Source organism: Chrysemys picta, chromosome 18 (genome assembly GCF_011386835.1).
Source record: "Chrysemys picta bellii isolate R12L10 chromosome 18, ASM1138683v2, whole genome shotgun sequence".
Classification (NCBI taxonomy): domain Eukaryota; kingdom Metazoa; phylum Chordata; order Testudines; family Emydidae; genus Chrysemys; species Chrysemys picta.
Window position 1 is genome coordinate 24859804 of NC_088808.1, and position 14638 is coordinate 24874441.

The following is a 14638-nucleotide window of genomic DNA, read 5'->3' on the forward strand; positions in this document are numbered from 1 at the left end:
TCCCTAGTCAGACTCCATCTCCCACGACGCACTGCGGCAGCATAACCAGATTGAACATTTTCTTTTTTGGTTGTTCAGGTTTTTGATGAAAAATTATTTTTTTTGGTGGAAACCAGACACTTTTGATGGAAAGTTGGGGTTTCAACTAAACGATTTTTTTCATGAAAAAACAGCTTTGATGGTAAATTTTCAATCAGCTCTAATATTAAGGAAAAAGGGAAGCTTAACACTGCATTAAAGGAGATCCTGGCACATCCGTGCAAGACAGTCATGTCACAGAGATGTTAGCTCCAGAGCGATGCCAGTTACATACAACCTCCTTTTCTGTCCTGCTCCAATGGGACTTCAGCACATGCTTAGAATTAAGCATGTGGTTATGGGCTTCCCAGCATTGAGGCTGAGGTGTGTAGGTGCTAGATGCAGGAGCGAGGCGTAGGAGACCTGTGTTCTATGGCGGGCTCTGCTGGATGGTTGTCATCTCCCCTTTCTCTGTGTAAAATGAGTGTAACCACAACTTCCCTTTGTAAAGCACTGGAGATTGGGATGAAAAACACTATATGGGCCTATGGAAGTCAGTGGGAGGCTTTCCATTGATTTCATTGTGCTTTGGCTCAGGCCGGCTGAGAGCTGAGGAGGACAGAAGGAGAGCTGAGTCGCAGTGTGTGGGCGACTGCTTGTTACATTTGGATTGTGTGTTGCGAAATATCCATCTAAGCACCAAGAACTTCAGGAGAGACCCTTCTTCCCAAATGGAACGAGGGAATGAATAAATAAAGAAGATGGAGGAATCATGAGGTGGAGGCCAGCCCCAAGGGTCAAGCCTTCATTGTGTTGGCAATATTATTCAGTTAGTCGGGATAGTACTGTACAGTTCAGACACTGCAGGTTTCTAATCTGCTTATTTATAATTCAAAAGCTTGCCCATATATTAATGAACCCTTAATGAGCTGTTGAAAATGCCTGAATTAGAGTCAGATTATTAAACTCAAACGGCCCCTGTAATCATACCATTTGAGTGGGCTTTAGGTACTTTTCATATCTGCAGCTTTCTATTGTGAAGAAGATGGGTTTATTCGAAGAAAGCTTTGTAATAATTTTGACCTGCAATTTATTTATTGGCCTCTGAATGCAGCAGTCTATGCAGATGCTCTCGTCTATTATCTGTGGGGGCAGGTGCACAGCATGTAGAAAGACAGCTAATTAGGATTTGCTGAAAGATATGCTAAAACTGTGGTCTTATAACAAAGCCAAGTTCATTGTTAAACAACGTTTTAGTGTCTGTTTATGTGATTTGTCTAAAAATGGTGGAGATACTGAAATGAATGTTGTGGTTATAAGCAGATTAAAATCAGTAGCAAACATGCTTTTTGTTAACCTTATAATGCTCTAATGTCACCAAGGATACTAGATTTTTAAACTTTATACGGACCCATATGTGCATAAGAAGATATTACTGCGCACATTAGGTAACAGGAGTGTTAGACGCGGGAGGTAATTGTCCCACTCTGCTTGGACCTGGTGAGGCCTCCGCTGGAGTGTGCACTTCTGGGCACCACATGTTAGGAAAGATGTGGACAAACTGGAGAGAGTCCAGAGGAGAGCAACAAAAATGCTAGAGAGTATAGACAATCTGACCTATGACGAAAAGTTAAAAACACTGGGCATGTTTAGTTTTGAGAAAGAAGACTGGGGGGAGGTGCTGATAACAGTCTTCAAACATGTTAAGAGCTGTTTTAGAGAGGATGGTATTCTTCATGTCCACTGAGGGTCGGACAAGGAGAAAGGGAACGTTAGGTTCGATATTAGGAAAAACTCTCTAACTCTAGGGGGAGCTCAGCTCTGGAACAGGCGTCCAAGGGAGGTTGTGGAATCCCTGTCACTGGAGGTTTTTAAGACCAGGCTGGACAAACACCTGTTGGGGATGGTCTAGGTTTTCTTGGGGACTTGAGTTCTTGAGGTCCCTTCCAGCCCAACAGTTCTGTGATTTTATATAAAGAGAACCTGCAAAGTGCTTTAAAAACGCGCATTCTAGCTGCCATATTAAGGTGAAAGTATTTGCCTTTTGGTCAGTGCACGGCTAGGTTATTACTGTCTGGCTAAGACCTCACACTTCCTGTGCCATTAGTACATCTGTAGTTGTTTTGGAAGTGATGTATTATTGTGTTCTTTCTAGTCTGCTCTGTACCTTAATTCCACCATGCATTGAAAGGTCAGTGAGCTAAACAGTAATAAACTCATAGTTTGATATACTGAGGAATAAAAAAGGGAAACAATAGCCCCAGAGTCTGAGCTTATATGTCAGAAAATACATATATTATCACTGTATTCAAATGGAAAGTAATTTATAAAGGCAGGTGCTAGGTGAGAACAAACGGATGCCCTGTGGATAAAGAAAAGTGTTTTCTCCTTACTAAAGAATCCAGGAAGTGTTCTGGATCTTTCTTATCAGATTCACTTACATATGTGATAGGGGAACCGAATGGATGGTTTGTAACTCCAGTGTTCCTAAACAGTGTGGTTACACAGAATACAAAGGGTTCCCTGCTTTTTCCCCTTAAAGGAAAACAATCTCCTATTTATTCTGTGCTGATTTGATGCATATAATTCATAAAGTAACTAGGGAGGATTAACACATTTATCCGCACACACAAGGTTAACTCTTGTAGGAGTTAGTTAATTAACTCATGGCTTTGCCATTCACATGAACGATGAAACTCACTCAGTAGCAAAATGAATGCTAGAGCGTGGTATGTTACGTCCCTTTCTTTCCCATTTCTTTGTGTGTTGTCAGACATCCACTCTCTGGGCTGTATGTATCTCTGCTTTGGAATTACGCAGATTACTTCCCACTAGGAAGAAAACAATTTGCCACTCCCGGCGTTACCTGCGTTATAACCGTATATTAGGACTGTGAGCTGCAGACTCTGGCATTCAGTGTCTGCTGCTACATTCCTTCCTCTTGTGTTGAGGAGGGGAAGGGCGAGGGGGAGGGGGGCTCTTTCTTCCATTGACTCCTTTAACCGTCCTTCCAGCTGGTCTCCTTTTGTATTTATTTAACACGAGGGAGCATTGTCTCCTCTTAGGCATGTTGTTACCAGGAAGCTCAGTAATTGTGTTAGTCTCAGTCTAGAAACACACAGTCATTTTCTGCAGAAATTTTTACTCTTTGGCCCATACTCCAAAGTACAAGGACCAGGAAGCCAGATGAGTGGGGCCCATTTACCTGAGCGGAGAATTTGGTCCCGCGTGTTTAACTGTCAGGGGAGAGGAGTGAAACCACTATTGAAATCTCTGATGGTGAATAAAGACCATTGTAGGCCATAAGACTCAACAGCCGCTGGGGGAAAGTACAGGAAAAGAAACTGACAGGAGACAAAGAACAAAGAAATAACAATAGGAATGGTTATTTAGAAGGAAACGATTGAAAATGTAAACGGGAGAGTGTTAGAAAACCAGAACGCTGTTCAAAAACATTAAAAGCCAGGCTGGAAGGGAGAGAGGAAAAAAGACAACAAAAAGGACAATCACCTCAGTAGGGAAAAAATTCTTTGTACAAATCAGAAAGAGAATATCCAAGGAAAATGAGTTTCTCTCTGTTCTTCTTTCCTCTAGTCTCTTTGACCTGTTGCACTTTCTTTTGCTGACACACACACACGTAACAAACCCTGCCAAATCTTAATTCTAAGAAACTTTCATGAGCTAAGCAGGTGTATTGGCTTGAGCGAGGCTGAGCTGGTAACTTTGATGTCCGTGAACGGGTAAATGCCAGAATAAAGAGGCAAAGCTGTCTGGACTGCTGTTTCAGTGTTCTTTGACCCACACGGTTCTTGGTGCTAACTTTTGGGCTCAGTCAATCAGCGGATGATGATAATACATTATATTTTCAAACCTTGTTCAACCTCCGAACAGGCAACAGAAATAATTTAAAATGACAATGAGACATTTTTATTATCCCAATTAAATTATATGGAATTATATTTTTAAATGAAGGTGACAGGTTTAAAATGTGTGTCTTAGAGTGAAATTAAAGCTGTGCCTTCTTGTGCCTGGAAGGTTGGCCAATGAGGGGTCGTGTCATGCAATGTGTAGAGTTCAGGACATCAAGGAATCAAATCTGTTTCTAAAAGAGTGTGGGCTGCACTGAGGCTAGCCTAGAAAATAGCATTGCTGGTACTCAACGGAACACTTGGCAGCTTCTGGATGTTATTGTCATGTACGCGGCACTCTACACAGAGTGTGCACCACTGTGTGTAACTAAGAACAGGCGCAGACACAGACGGCAGAATCAGAATGCAAACATGCGAGGTGCCAACTTCCTACCCACTGGGATCTTGTCTAACTAGTGTGTGAATACCTGGTTTTAAACAGATTTAAAGAGGTTAATTGGGCTGGGAGATCGCTGGTTGTGTTACATCTTTAATAGAAGTGCTGATTCGAGAAGCAATGGCTCTAGTGAGTTTTATACTAGTGTAATTATTTTTAAACTTTGTTTTCAGCATTGTTGATAACATCTTGGCAGAGTGCCAGCATGCCCTGATTAAACCTACAAATTGTCAGTCTTGATCTGTAGCACTCAGATGAGATTGCTGACTGGGCATCACTTTGGATGGTCTAATTTTAAAACAGAAATTACGTTTAAAGTGTTGTTCCCACCAACATATTGTAATAGTGCCGGCAATTTCAAACCCATGTTTAGCATCCCAGCATCCTGACTGCAGTTAAATGCCTGGGTGGTAAGAGAAGGCATCATTCGTTCTTGTTTATATTTCACGTTTAAATCTGCATGTGAGCTCCCGAGTGGTGCAGTGTTCTGCATGGCAGGGCTGTGTGCAGGAGGGCATTCTGGGGTCTCATCACCCTCAGCTTTTCGTGAAGAGGCACTTCTGTTATCTTGCCCTCACTTCTATCCCCGCTGCTGCCCTTGTAACGCCTAAACCTTCCACGAGGGGGTTGGGTGCCCTTTGGAGGGTGGCTCCCTCACAGGTATATTTGGTTGACACCACTGGGAGTTATAGCACCGATTTACTCTTAGGGGAAGTCCCCTGGAGTTCAGTCAAGAATGCCACCCCTTCCGCAGACACTCCAGTTAACCCTTCGGATCCTGTAGCAGGGATAGATTTCTGCCCAGCAAGTCTCAGCAAGAACACCACGAACCTCAGACAAATAAATAACACAAACTTACTCCTACCATATGTTCTTCTATCCGTGTGATGTTACTAAATAAGTAGTGCTTAGATTTAGGTATGTTATTGAAAAATAAAGGAAAACATCACGTATGAGTATATTCCTGTCATATTTACAGTAAAGAATTAAAAAAATCTATAGAGTATTTGAAAAGTTCTGTGACAAGTCTCTCATCCTCTGTTAAATTCAGTGGGTTTTCAGAGTAATTTCTATACAGCCCTATTGGTTTTATTTCTGCTAAATTCTATACGACTTTTCCTTAGGGCTGGGGGAGGCTTGGACCTCTTAGGCCATCATGGTGATGGGGACAGAGCCGTTCTCCACCCTCATGCCTAGGGGTCAGTGTCTCTCCCAGCAGAGAATGGTTTTGTAAAATATTACAATGACTGGTCCAGCCCGCCCCCGGGAGTGGGGCTGGCTGCAGGCAGGAGCGTGCCAGGGCATGGGAAATACTCACGGTGGTTTCTCTGTCTGTCTCTCTCTTTTTTACCCAAGGTTTGAGCATCCGAGGAGCCCAGGAAGAAGACCCTCCCGACCCCCAGCTAATGAGACTGGACAATATGCTTCTGGCCGAAGGGGTTTCAGGTCCTGAGAAAGGTGGGGGATCGGCAGCAGCAGCCGCAGCCGCAGCAGCCTCTGGAGGGTCCTCAGATAACTCTATCGAACACTCAGATTACAGAGCCAAATTGACCCAGATCAGACAAATCTATCACACAGAGTTGGAGAAATATGAACAGGTCAGACATCGCTCTCACAGCCCTATGTGTACCTGCTGCCACTTGTCTCTGCACCTCTGCTAACCAGTTCCTGTTTCTCTATAGGGCTTAGAAATTCCCTCTCTCTCTCTGGTTAAAGAGCTGGGCAGTCGAATGAAAGGGCTGATGTTGTGGGCGGCGCTCAGTGGCAATGACCAGGCTGGCTGGCATGCCTCGTTCTTATCTGTTCTTCCCCACTGTTCTGACTGTGTGCACACTGAAAACATCCTAGAAACTGCTCGGTTAGGGGACTCTGAGGGTGTGTCTACACAGGGCTAACAAACCCGCAGCTGGCCTGGGTCAGCTGCAGCTGTTTAGATGTACCCTTAGGAAAAGGGGGAACGTTAAATAGTGCCACTTCGTAAGCCTGTAATGAACCCTAGTAAAATCAGTGCTTCAGGGAGCCAAAATGCACATGATGGCTGGGAGCCATAGCACTTGGAGAGGTTATCAGATCTCACACGCTAAGTAAGGTCAGGCCTAGGCTCGTACTTGCCTGAGTGATGGTTGAGAAACAGGAAATGGAGTTGGTGCGTTAATAGGTATCAATCTTCCTCGGAGTTGGCAGTGAATCCAAGACTCTAGCATGGTGCTAGGTGGCCCCTGCTGCCGGAGGTGGTGTCTTTCTGAGGTCCTGACCACTTGTGGTTTTGAGGATCTCATGGCATTGTTTGCAAGATTTAGAGCATTAGCTTGAGTGTCCTGGGCAAATATATGCTGCCTCCCTAAATTCTGCCTGAAGTTTCAATTGGGTATGGTAATCTGTATCTTTCTCTCTATAAACTATAGCCATGTAGATGATATAAAGCACTTCAGAATTATTCAGGATGAAATACACTATATAAATTTAAGATGATAATTTATTATTCATAATAATAAGAAATATGCAAATTAAGTTGATGGTGAAACCTTTTAAGGTTGACATTTGCTCTCAGTATTTTTACATGATATAAATAATCCTCTGCAGATCCTCAGGGCTGTGGGTTCTTCTCTGGGACCTGGTAACATGCTGCTCTTGTGGGGGAACCTTTAAAAACCTGCATTCTGCTCTTGTGTAGAGCAGTGTGGCTTCCCTGCCCCCATGCATCCAGCGTGGCAGGGACTGTGCACTGAGAACAGCCTGCAGAGCCACCAGGGAGAGGGATTCTCCTTTGTGTTTCTTTACTGGACAACATTGAATCTAAGGAGCTGGAAGGGGGGCGGGCAGGAGAAGAAAAGGGAAGAAAACAGACCCCTGGCTGTTGCCAGCCTCAGCCATAATGGCTTCATTTCTCCCTCCAGAGAGGTCCTAGTAAAGCTTATAAACCCTGAACCTAATGAGCTCAATGAACCTAATCAGCTGGTGGTTTCCTGAGCTGAAGGTGGGCAAGTTCTGGGCTCACCCCAGCACATTACTGTGAAGCGTCCCTCTGAACAAAATGAAACCACAACCCAGACCATAAGGCAGTGGTAAAAATCCCACTTGAAAGCACGACAGCAAAGGAAATCACAGCGCTGCTCAGGCGCCGTTCTTTTGCCAGAAGCTGGGAATGGGCGACGGGATGGATCACTGGATGATTCCCTGCTCTGTTCATTCCCTCTGGGGCACCTGGCATTGGCCACTGTCGGTAGACAGGATACTGGGCTAGATGGACCTTTGGTCTGACCCAGTGCGGCCGTTCTTATGTTCTTAGCTGCTCTGCTGTGGCTTGGCAAGTTCCCCCAGTCTGCTCTGCTGGGGCTTAGCCATGGGAGGGGACTTGCTTGTCTCCCAGCCAGGGTCCTTGGCTTTAGGATGCTCAGACCTTGCATTTTAACCCCACAGAGGCTCTTGGGCTAGTTTAATTTCCTGTTTTATGAAGGTAATTAACAAAAAAGAAAACACGGAAGAGGTTAATGGAGTCTCCCTGAAAGGTATTGACAGTAAGGGCCACGCTCTGGCAGAATCTGTGGCTGACTTGCACGCCAACCGGCTGAAATGCCGTGATCTGCCATGTTGGACACTGGTGGGATCTTCAGGTAGGAGCAGCAGGCAACAGGCAGACAGCACAGCTGGTCCTGCTGCTTTGTGTGCGCACTGCCCACTGCCCTAAGCAACCTGGCCAGACGAGCCGGCGGGACAGTCCTTGCTCCTGGCAGGTTCTTGCTCCAGAGCCGCACACACGCCTATTCAACATTCTGGATTTCTTTGTCTCTAACAGATTCCTGGAGCCTCCCCGCCGCCAATCAATACATCTGCAGGGCAGCCAGAGTCCCTCTTTCCGAGCCTTCTAATAGTCCCCCAGCCTGCCCATCGGCCCCTCTCTCTTCCCCGGGTCTCTCCACGAGGCCCCATCTCTTACAACCAAACAGTCGCTGAAAGGCCCAGTAGCTCTGGAAGCCTCTTGGCTTGACACCGATTGCAGCTGAGTTGAGATCATTCAAATCTCACAAGCCCTGGAATCTAACCTGCAGCCAGGCCCCCTCTCAGAGGCTCCCGGAGGTCTCGGAGCAGCAGCAGGAAGCAGACAGGAAGCTGCGTGGTGGGGCGGGAGTTGTGTCGTGTGGACAGCTGAGGAGGTGTTTGGGGACACGGGCTGGATGCTTTCCCCAGCCGGTGCAGTCCAGGCCACGTTCTGCTGGCAATGTGGACAGAACCTTTGTTGCTATGGCTCAAGGCCAGGGCTATTCACACACTAGCCATTAGTCCTATCTGCGGCCAGCAATCCTTCACTATGTCATTACAGTGCCGGAAGACTCAGGGAGTGACTGACAGTGACTTTGCTCAAAGGTCCTTTTTCTCCGTAAAAAAACAATATGTGCAAGTCCCCAAACCCTTCCCTACACTCTCCTGGGCAGCGACGCTCTGACGAATACATCTCTTTATTCTGCGTAGGTAGCGATGCTCATCAAATTAACAAACAGCCGCCCCAGCAGTGAATTAAAGCCCCTTATAAAATCCCAGGGGGAGAGGCTGGAGCTGGATTTGGGGTTGAAATTAATCCCATGATTGTGCTAATCGCTAGTTCCTGGCAAGTGTTCTTTGGCTGTAATAAGTGTAACGATTGGGGCCAGGAAAGGCGACTAGCTCCATTTACAAAGGTTTCAGCCGAAATGCCACAGCCATCTGTCCAAACCCCAGGAATCAGAGCAGGCTGCACAGGTGCTGCTAGGAGAGAGGCAGAGCTGATCTGAAACATGCATCTTTTCCCCCATTGAGCCTGACGCCAGCAATGTCTGCTCTCCAGAAATATGATAGTTTCCCAAGCCTGGCAGCAACCTGTTCGCCTTGAGAACGGGACCGGTCTCCAAAGCCGAGAGGCACCCAGGACTGCTTCCCTGTCCTCCCTGGCTGCAAGTTTCGGAAAGGTTGTTACTGTCCTACAGATAAAGAGGAAGCGGACCCACATAGCTCCCGCTGCATGGTTCAGGCACAAGGATTGGGCAGGCCTTCTCCATGAGAGCGGCTGCTCCAAAAAGGGCTCCGTCCATGTCGCCATTTCTCGCTGCCTGCGACCCTTCCGGGTAGGGTGACCAGACAGCAAGTGTGAAAAATCGGGACAGGGGTTGGGGGTAATAGGCGCCTATATAAGAAAAAGCCCCAAATATCAGGACTGTCCCTATAAAATCGGGACATCTGGTCACCCTACTTCCGGGGGCTCTTTGCACCCAGGAGCAGAGACCAACGTGCCGGTTGTGCAGACATTTCCCAGACAGAGTTTGATTCTGACATTTGTTGCCAGTGAGGGGACTGCACTTTAAAAAAAAAAAAAAAAAGGAAAGTGTGTCATGCCAGGAGCAGCCCCCCCCTGCCTTGTGGCAGGAGAAATGGTTGAATGCAGGCAGTTCTCTCCATAATTTACAGCCACTATAATAGAGATGACATATTGAAAGCTATCTTCTATAATTACACTGAAATACATTTTTGCTGTAGGCAAAAGTATTGTAAGGGTCCCAAGCCTCCCCAAGCAGCTGGGAACCTGCTTTCCGAGTTCACAGATGTCTTCTGAATTCACCCCAAATCAGGGTGAAGCCTGGACTCCAGACAAGTGCCACCGAGCATGCTGAGAACTTGCCCGGGTGCAGTGCAGCCTAGTGCAGAATATTGTTTGGGGCATGGCTGTCCAGCCGCTGAACTAAGCCAGTCTCTCTCTTGTCTTTGCGCACTCCGAGGACTCTTGATTAAGCATTAAAGCATGCTGAGGCATTCTCTGCTTCTGTGGGGTTTCTGAGCAGGTTAACGAGGCCGACCCTACAGCCTGACCTTATTAGTAATGTGCAGGGCACCAAGAGGCCTGAAAAATAGTAGCAAGAAATGACTCAAGTAGCTTGGATGTTGTACTAAACGTGAGAGAACAAGACCAGGTGGCACATTCGTCTGCTCTGATGCCCACCCCTAGGATTCAGGAGTAACTCCCCAGCCGTTAAATGGTGCACACTAGCGAGAGAGAAATTGGAATCAGGCCCTTTCTGTAGCTCCAAAGCAGTGAGCCTTTCCCAAGCACGGGACGGTTCTGGTCTCCTGAAAGCAGGAAGTTCACTGTAGCTTTTAAACAGAATGTTTGTGTGTGTTCAGTCTTCCTGGTTCAAACACACCGATCTCACAGCCGCCCCTTAGCAGCCTCATTCTGAGATGTCCAGATCTGGTGAAGAGAGTGAATTATCTGACCCTTCTGGAGGGCAGTTTAACACCATTTTGGGGCAGAAATATTTTCATGGGGAAAAAATGCCTGAAAATATTTTCACTGCAACCGTTTCCATTCATACAGGGCTTTGGAAAAAACACCCCAAATCCTGTGAATAACGATGCAATTAGGTGGCAAGTGTTGTGCCCGTGACATTTTCTCAGTGCCAAGTATTTTTCAGGGAAACCAGAGCCCCCCTGTTGTCTCAGGAAAAGAGATGCTGCATTTCGGCACATACATTACTTACCAACGTGTGTTATTTACCCGATGAACGAAAGCTTCTTGAATAACAGTCAGATGGGTAAAAATGTTTTTTCTGAAACATCTGTACTATTACTCCTGCTGGGGAACCAACCGGTGACATTCAGACGTAGAACTGACCCTTCCAGACTCTTACCAAGAAGTGGATGCTCATTCCCCTGAGGAGCGCCAGTAAAGGCTGAGTCAGCTCATTGCTGGAGATGCTACATATGGCAGTAAGGGCTCAAATCCAGAGGCCCGGGATGTCAGAGCTGGATCCCAGGGAATCTTTACACTAAGTTTCAGAGTAGCAGCCGTGTTAGTCTGTATCCGCAAAAAGAAGAACAGGAGGACTTGTGGCACCTTAGAGACTAACAAATTTATTAGAGCATAAGCTTTCGTGGACTACAGCCCACTTCTTCTATATGCATCCGAAGAAGTGGGCTGTAGTCCACGAAAGCTTATGCTCTAATAAATTTGTTAGTCTCTAAGGTGCCACAAGTCCTCCTGTTCTTCTTTTTACACTAAGTGTTTTCTAAGGGCCCAATCCGGCAGTGGGTTGTGTGGTGGGACTTTTAGGATCGGGACTTAGTGGCTCTGCATGATCAGTTCTGCCCGGGGTGATGCTGGCACGCAGTGAACACCACCCCTGGGTCAGACATGTGCAAGTGCCCGAGTTTACAAAATATGAGCCCATGTCGCTTGGCGCAGAACTAAATTTCCGGTCCAGTTTCCAAGAATCCTTAATTTTCATTATCAAAACCAATAGACGCAAGCAGGGCCAGGCACGTGTCTGTGCTCCCAGGCAGTGACCATGTGCCATGTCCGCCCATAGTGGGGACTCATGCCAGAGCTGGAGGAGCAAGACCCAGAACAGTGAGAACCGGGATCTGCGGTTTGTTTCAGGCTGGCAATAGCAACGTGTCTCCGATTCGATCGTGCCGCCTGGTTGTGGGCGGAGTCCTGGCTTGCCAGGCTTGGCCACAAGTGACACTATGTGTATGTGGTTAAACAGGGTTTCCAGGATTAGCTCCTCCACTAGAATCAGACCAGGCACGCCTGGCAGCCCTGCAGGCAGGCAGGGAATCCGCTGCTACTGTCTCCCTGCCCTGCCCCAATGGGGAGAGGAGGCTCGCAGCCTGGTCTGCGCAGCAGGAGGAGACACGTCCTTGTCCATCTTCCCTGCAGCCCTGATGAGTGGAAATGTTTCATTCCCCTGGGATGTCTCCGGCCCAGTTCACAACGGAACAACTGCCACTGACCCAGAGAGAGGAGAGGAGCAGTTCCCAGTCTCCTTCTCCCTGGCAACAGGAGGATGCACTGCCACTCCCAGCCGATGTACAGGTCTGGCCCCCGTTGGCCAGAGGAGGGGAGCTGGCAAACCACTGGGGACCCTGCTATTTCATTGTTTCGGGCCATAAAAATAAACCCCAGGGAAGAGAAAATGTGCAAATGAAAAACAAAGCTCAGATTTGCTCAAATATAAACCCCCCAAACTGAGGAAGCCTCACTAGAGCCTGGGAATGGAAATGCAGCTCCCTGCTAATTGCCTCCCCTCCCTCGCTCCTGCGGTGCCCGTGGAGCCCGAACGGGGACTGAGGGGAATGTGACGGTGCTGCCGAGCCATTGTCAGGGAGACTCAGCCAGGCCCAAGAGCCGTCACAGCGCTGTGCACCAAGCGAGTCCTGCGCCCCTTGGAGGCGAGGAGCTGAGCCTTGTCACACTGCTACCTCCAAAGCCGTGCAGCGAGGACGTAAATTAGCCTGTAATTTACTTTCAGTAGTGTAAAGAAAAAAATCACTTTGCCTGAAGTGTATGCATCTTTCTTAAGGGTGTACCCAGATTTTAATTATCTAAATGTAAATACTTAACGAATTTTACTTAGAGTAATGAGCTAAAGTGCACACTACATAAATGAGATGTTCTAATTAATCATGTATGAACTACTGGTTTAAAGAAAAGCTATGTGAATTCTGCAAATGTTGGGCTATTGCCAAATTGCTAATCAGCATTTGCATTCATAGATGGCTTCACTTAATAAGTTGTGAGACATTCAGCAAATGTTATAGGAAATTATGAGTTTTTAGATGCATAAACTTTTCACTTTTAACTCTTTCCCTCGCGTGGGCTCCTGAAATTCAGATTAGTCATTGAAAATCTAGATGCAAAACAAACCATAAGGTGATTCTTAACCCCAGCTTTCGAATACAAGTGACGCTAACACCACAGTGAGAGTTACATGGTTATCCCGATCAAGACTTTTGCAGTTTCCTCTGCCTGATTTAGTGACTGCTGAGTGTCATTGTCATAGCCCGGTATGTGGGGTACATGAGAGTGAAATCCTTTGGCCATATTTGGCAGTGATTCTAGCTTAACTGTGCTTTTCTACATCTGCCTTGCTTGTATAATCAAAATGCACACCTGCAACGGCACCTAAAGCCGCTGAGACATCCTCCTTTCACAGGACCAGACAGCCCTTTATTTTTTGCATGCCTAAAAAATGCAGCTCTCAACTGGCACAGTGCTGGGTCCCTGGCTTTCTACGGCCAGGTTAGGACAATGACAGGTTTGTACATGGAATGTGCTGGAGTTCCACTCTGGTTCCCTAGGAAGAGATCAGTTCTGTAGTTGTAACTTAGTTCCCTCAAGCAGAGAACAGAGCTGGGTTTTGTTTTTGAACGAGAGGACAGACAGATAAATCAGCATACTTTGTGACAGCACCCAGCCTCTGCTTACGGAGCAGCCAGAATGCCAGCACACCGACGGCTTGTTCAGAGCATCATCGGCTCAGGAGAAGTCTCTGGATGAGGCAGTCTGAGAAGTTGAGATTGCACTGTCCTCCTCCCTACGTAATCTGTGGAGGCGGAAGGGAATGCGAATCCAAAGCTTCCAGCACCTTCTCTCGTCAGTGTTTCAGGCCATACTGTGAGGCCAGGGCCCAGAGAGCCCGGCAGCTGTATGGCATATGGCCTCTGTGAAATTATGTCTTTTAAAGGGTTTGCTCTAGGTCAAATCAAAGAGATTTAAATATCAGAATCTGCCACAGCTGGTTAAACAGTGACTTGCTGTGTGAGAGTGGTGAGGTGCGTTCCTAGAAGGGAAGTCGTGGTATCAGGCGGGCTTCAAAGATACGGGGGGGGGGATCCTCACCCACATTTAGGTTATTAACTCTGCTCTGTAACAGCTCATGCCTGTTGCTATTTATATGCTATAACCTGAGCAAACCCTTCTACTTCGGTGCCCTTCTGCCCCTCCTAGAAAAATACACAGACACTGTCCTGGAGAGTTATTTCTCTTTAAATGTAAAAAGAGCCATAACGTAGTCATAGCTTATTTACCCCCCTGGCACTGTAAAAAGAAAAGAGACTCAACCTTTCATTCACAAATCTGTGTCTATCCGTTATATTATTGCTGATCAGCTCCCTGACAAGGGAAAGACGGGCCAGGCTCTAGAGAAGGACCCTGGAGGTCTCTGCCGGATGAGCCCGAGGGGAACCCTGATGGTTAAGAGCAAGGGCGGGGGGGAAAGGGGAGTGGCACGGTATCCCGATCTCCCAAATTAGGAGGGCTCACTCTGTAGCTACCTGGCCTCTTTTCCTGCGTGCATTGCCCCCCATTGTGAGGTGGCTGAGGATAGCTACAGCAGGCTCCTCACCATTCATTGCCACCGCAGAGCCCGCCATGCACAACGCCGGCTGGGGTATGGCATGCACCTGACCCAGGAAATGCTCGGTGGCTTCACACAGCAGTGAGGTCAGTGGTTATGTTCCTGTGTGACAGCACAAAACCATCTCTGAGCTGCTCTGTCCTTCACAG

The 14638-nt window shown here is 47.1% G+C and overlaps 1 protein-coding gene across 5 annotated transcripts in view; it reads left to right on the forward strand.

Moving 5' to 3' along the window:
* Positions 1-14638, forward strand: part of PBX3 (PBX homeobox 3) — a 167477-nt gene that overhangs the window by 128142 nt on the left and 24697 nt on the right. For all 5 annotated transcript variants that reach the window (XM_065572121.1, XM_005279423.5, XM_005279422.4 and 2 more), the window contains one exon: positions 5680-5921. In XM_065572121.1, the coding sequence (XP_065428193.1) occupies positions 5680-5921 (242 nt within the window). The remainder of the gene's footprint in view (positions 1-5679; positions 5922-14638) is intronic.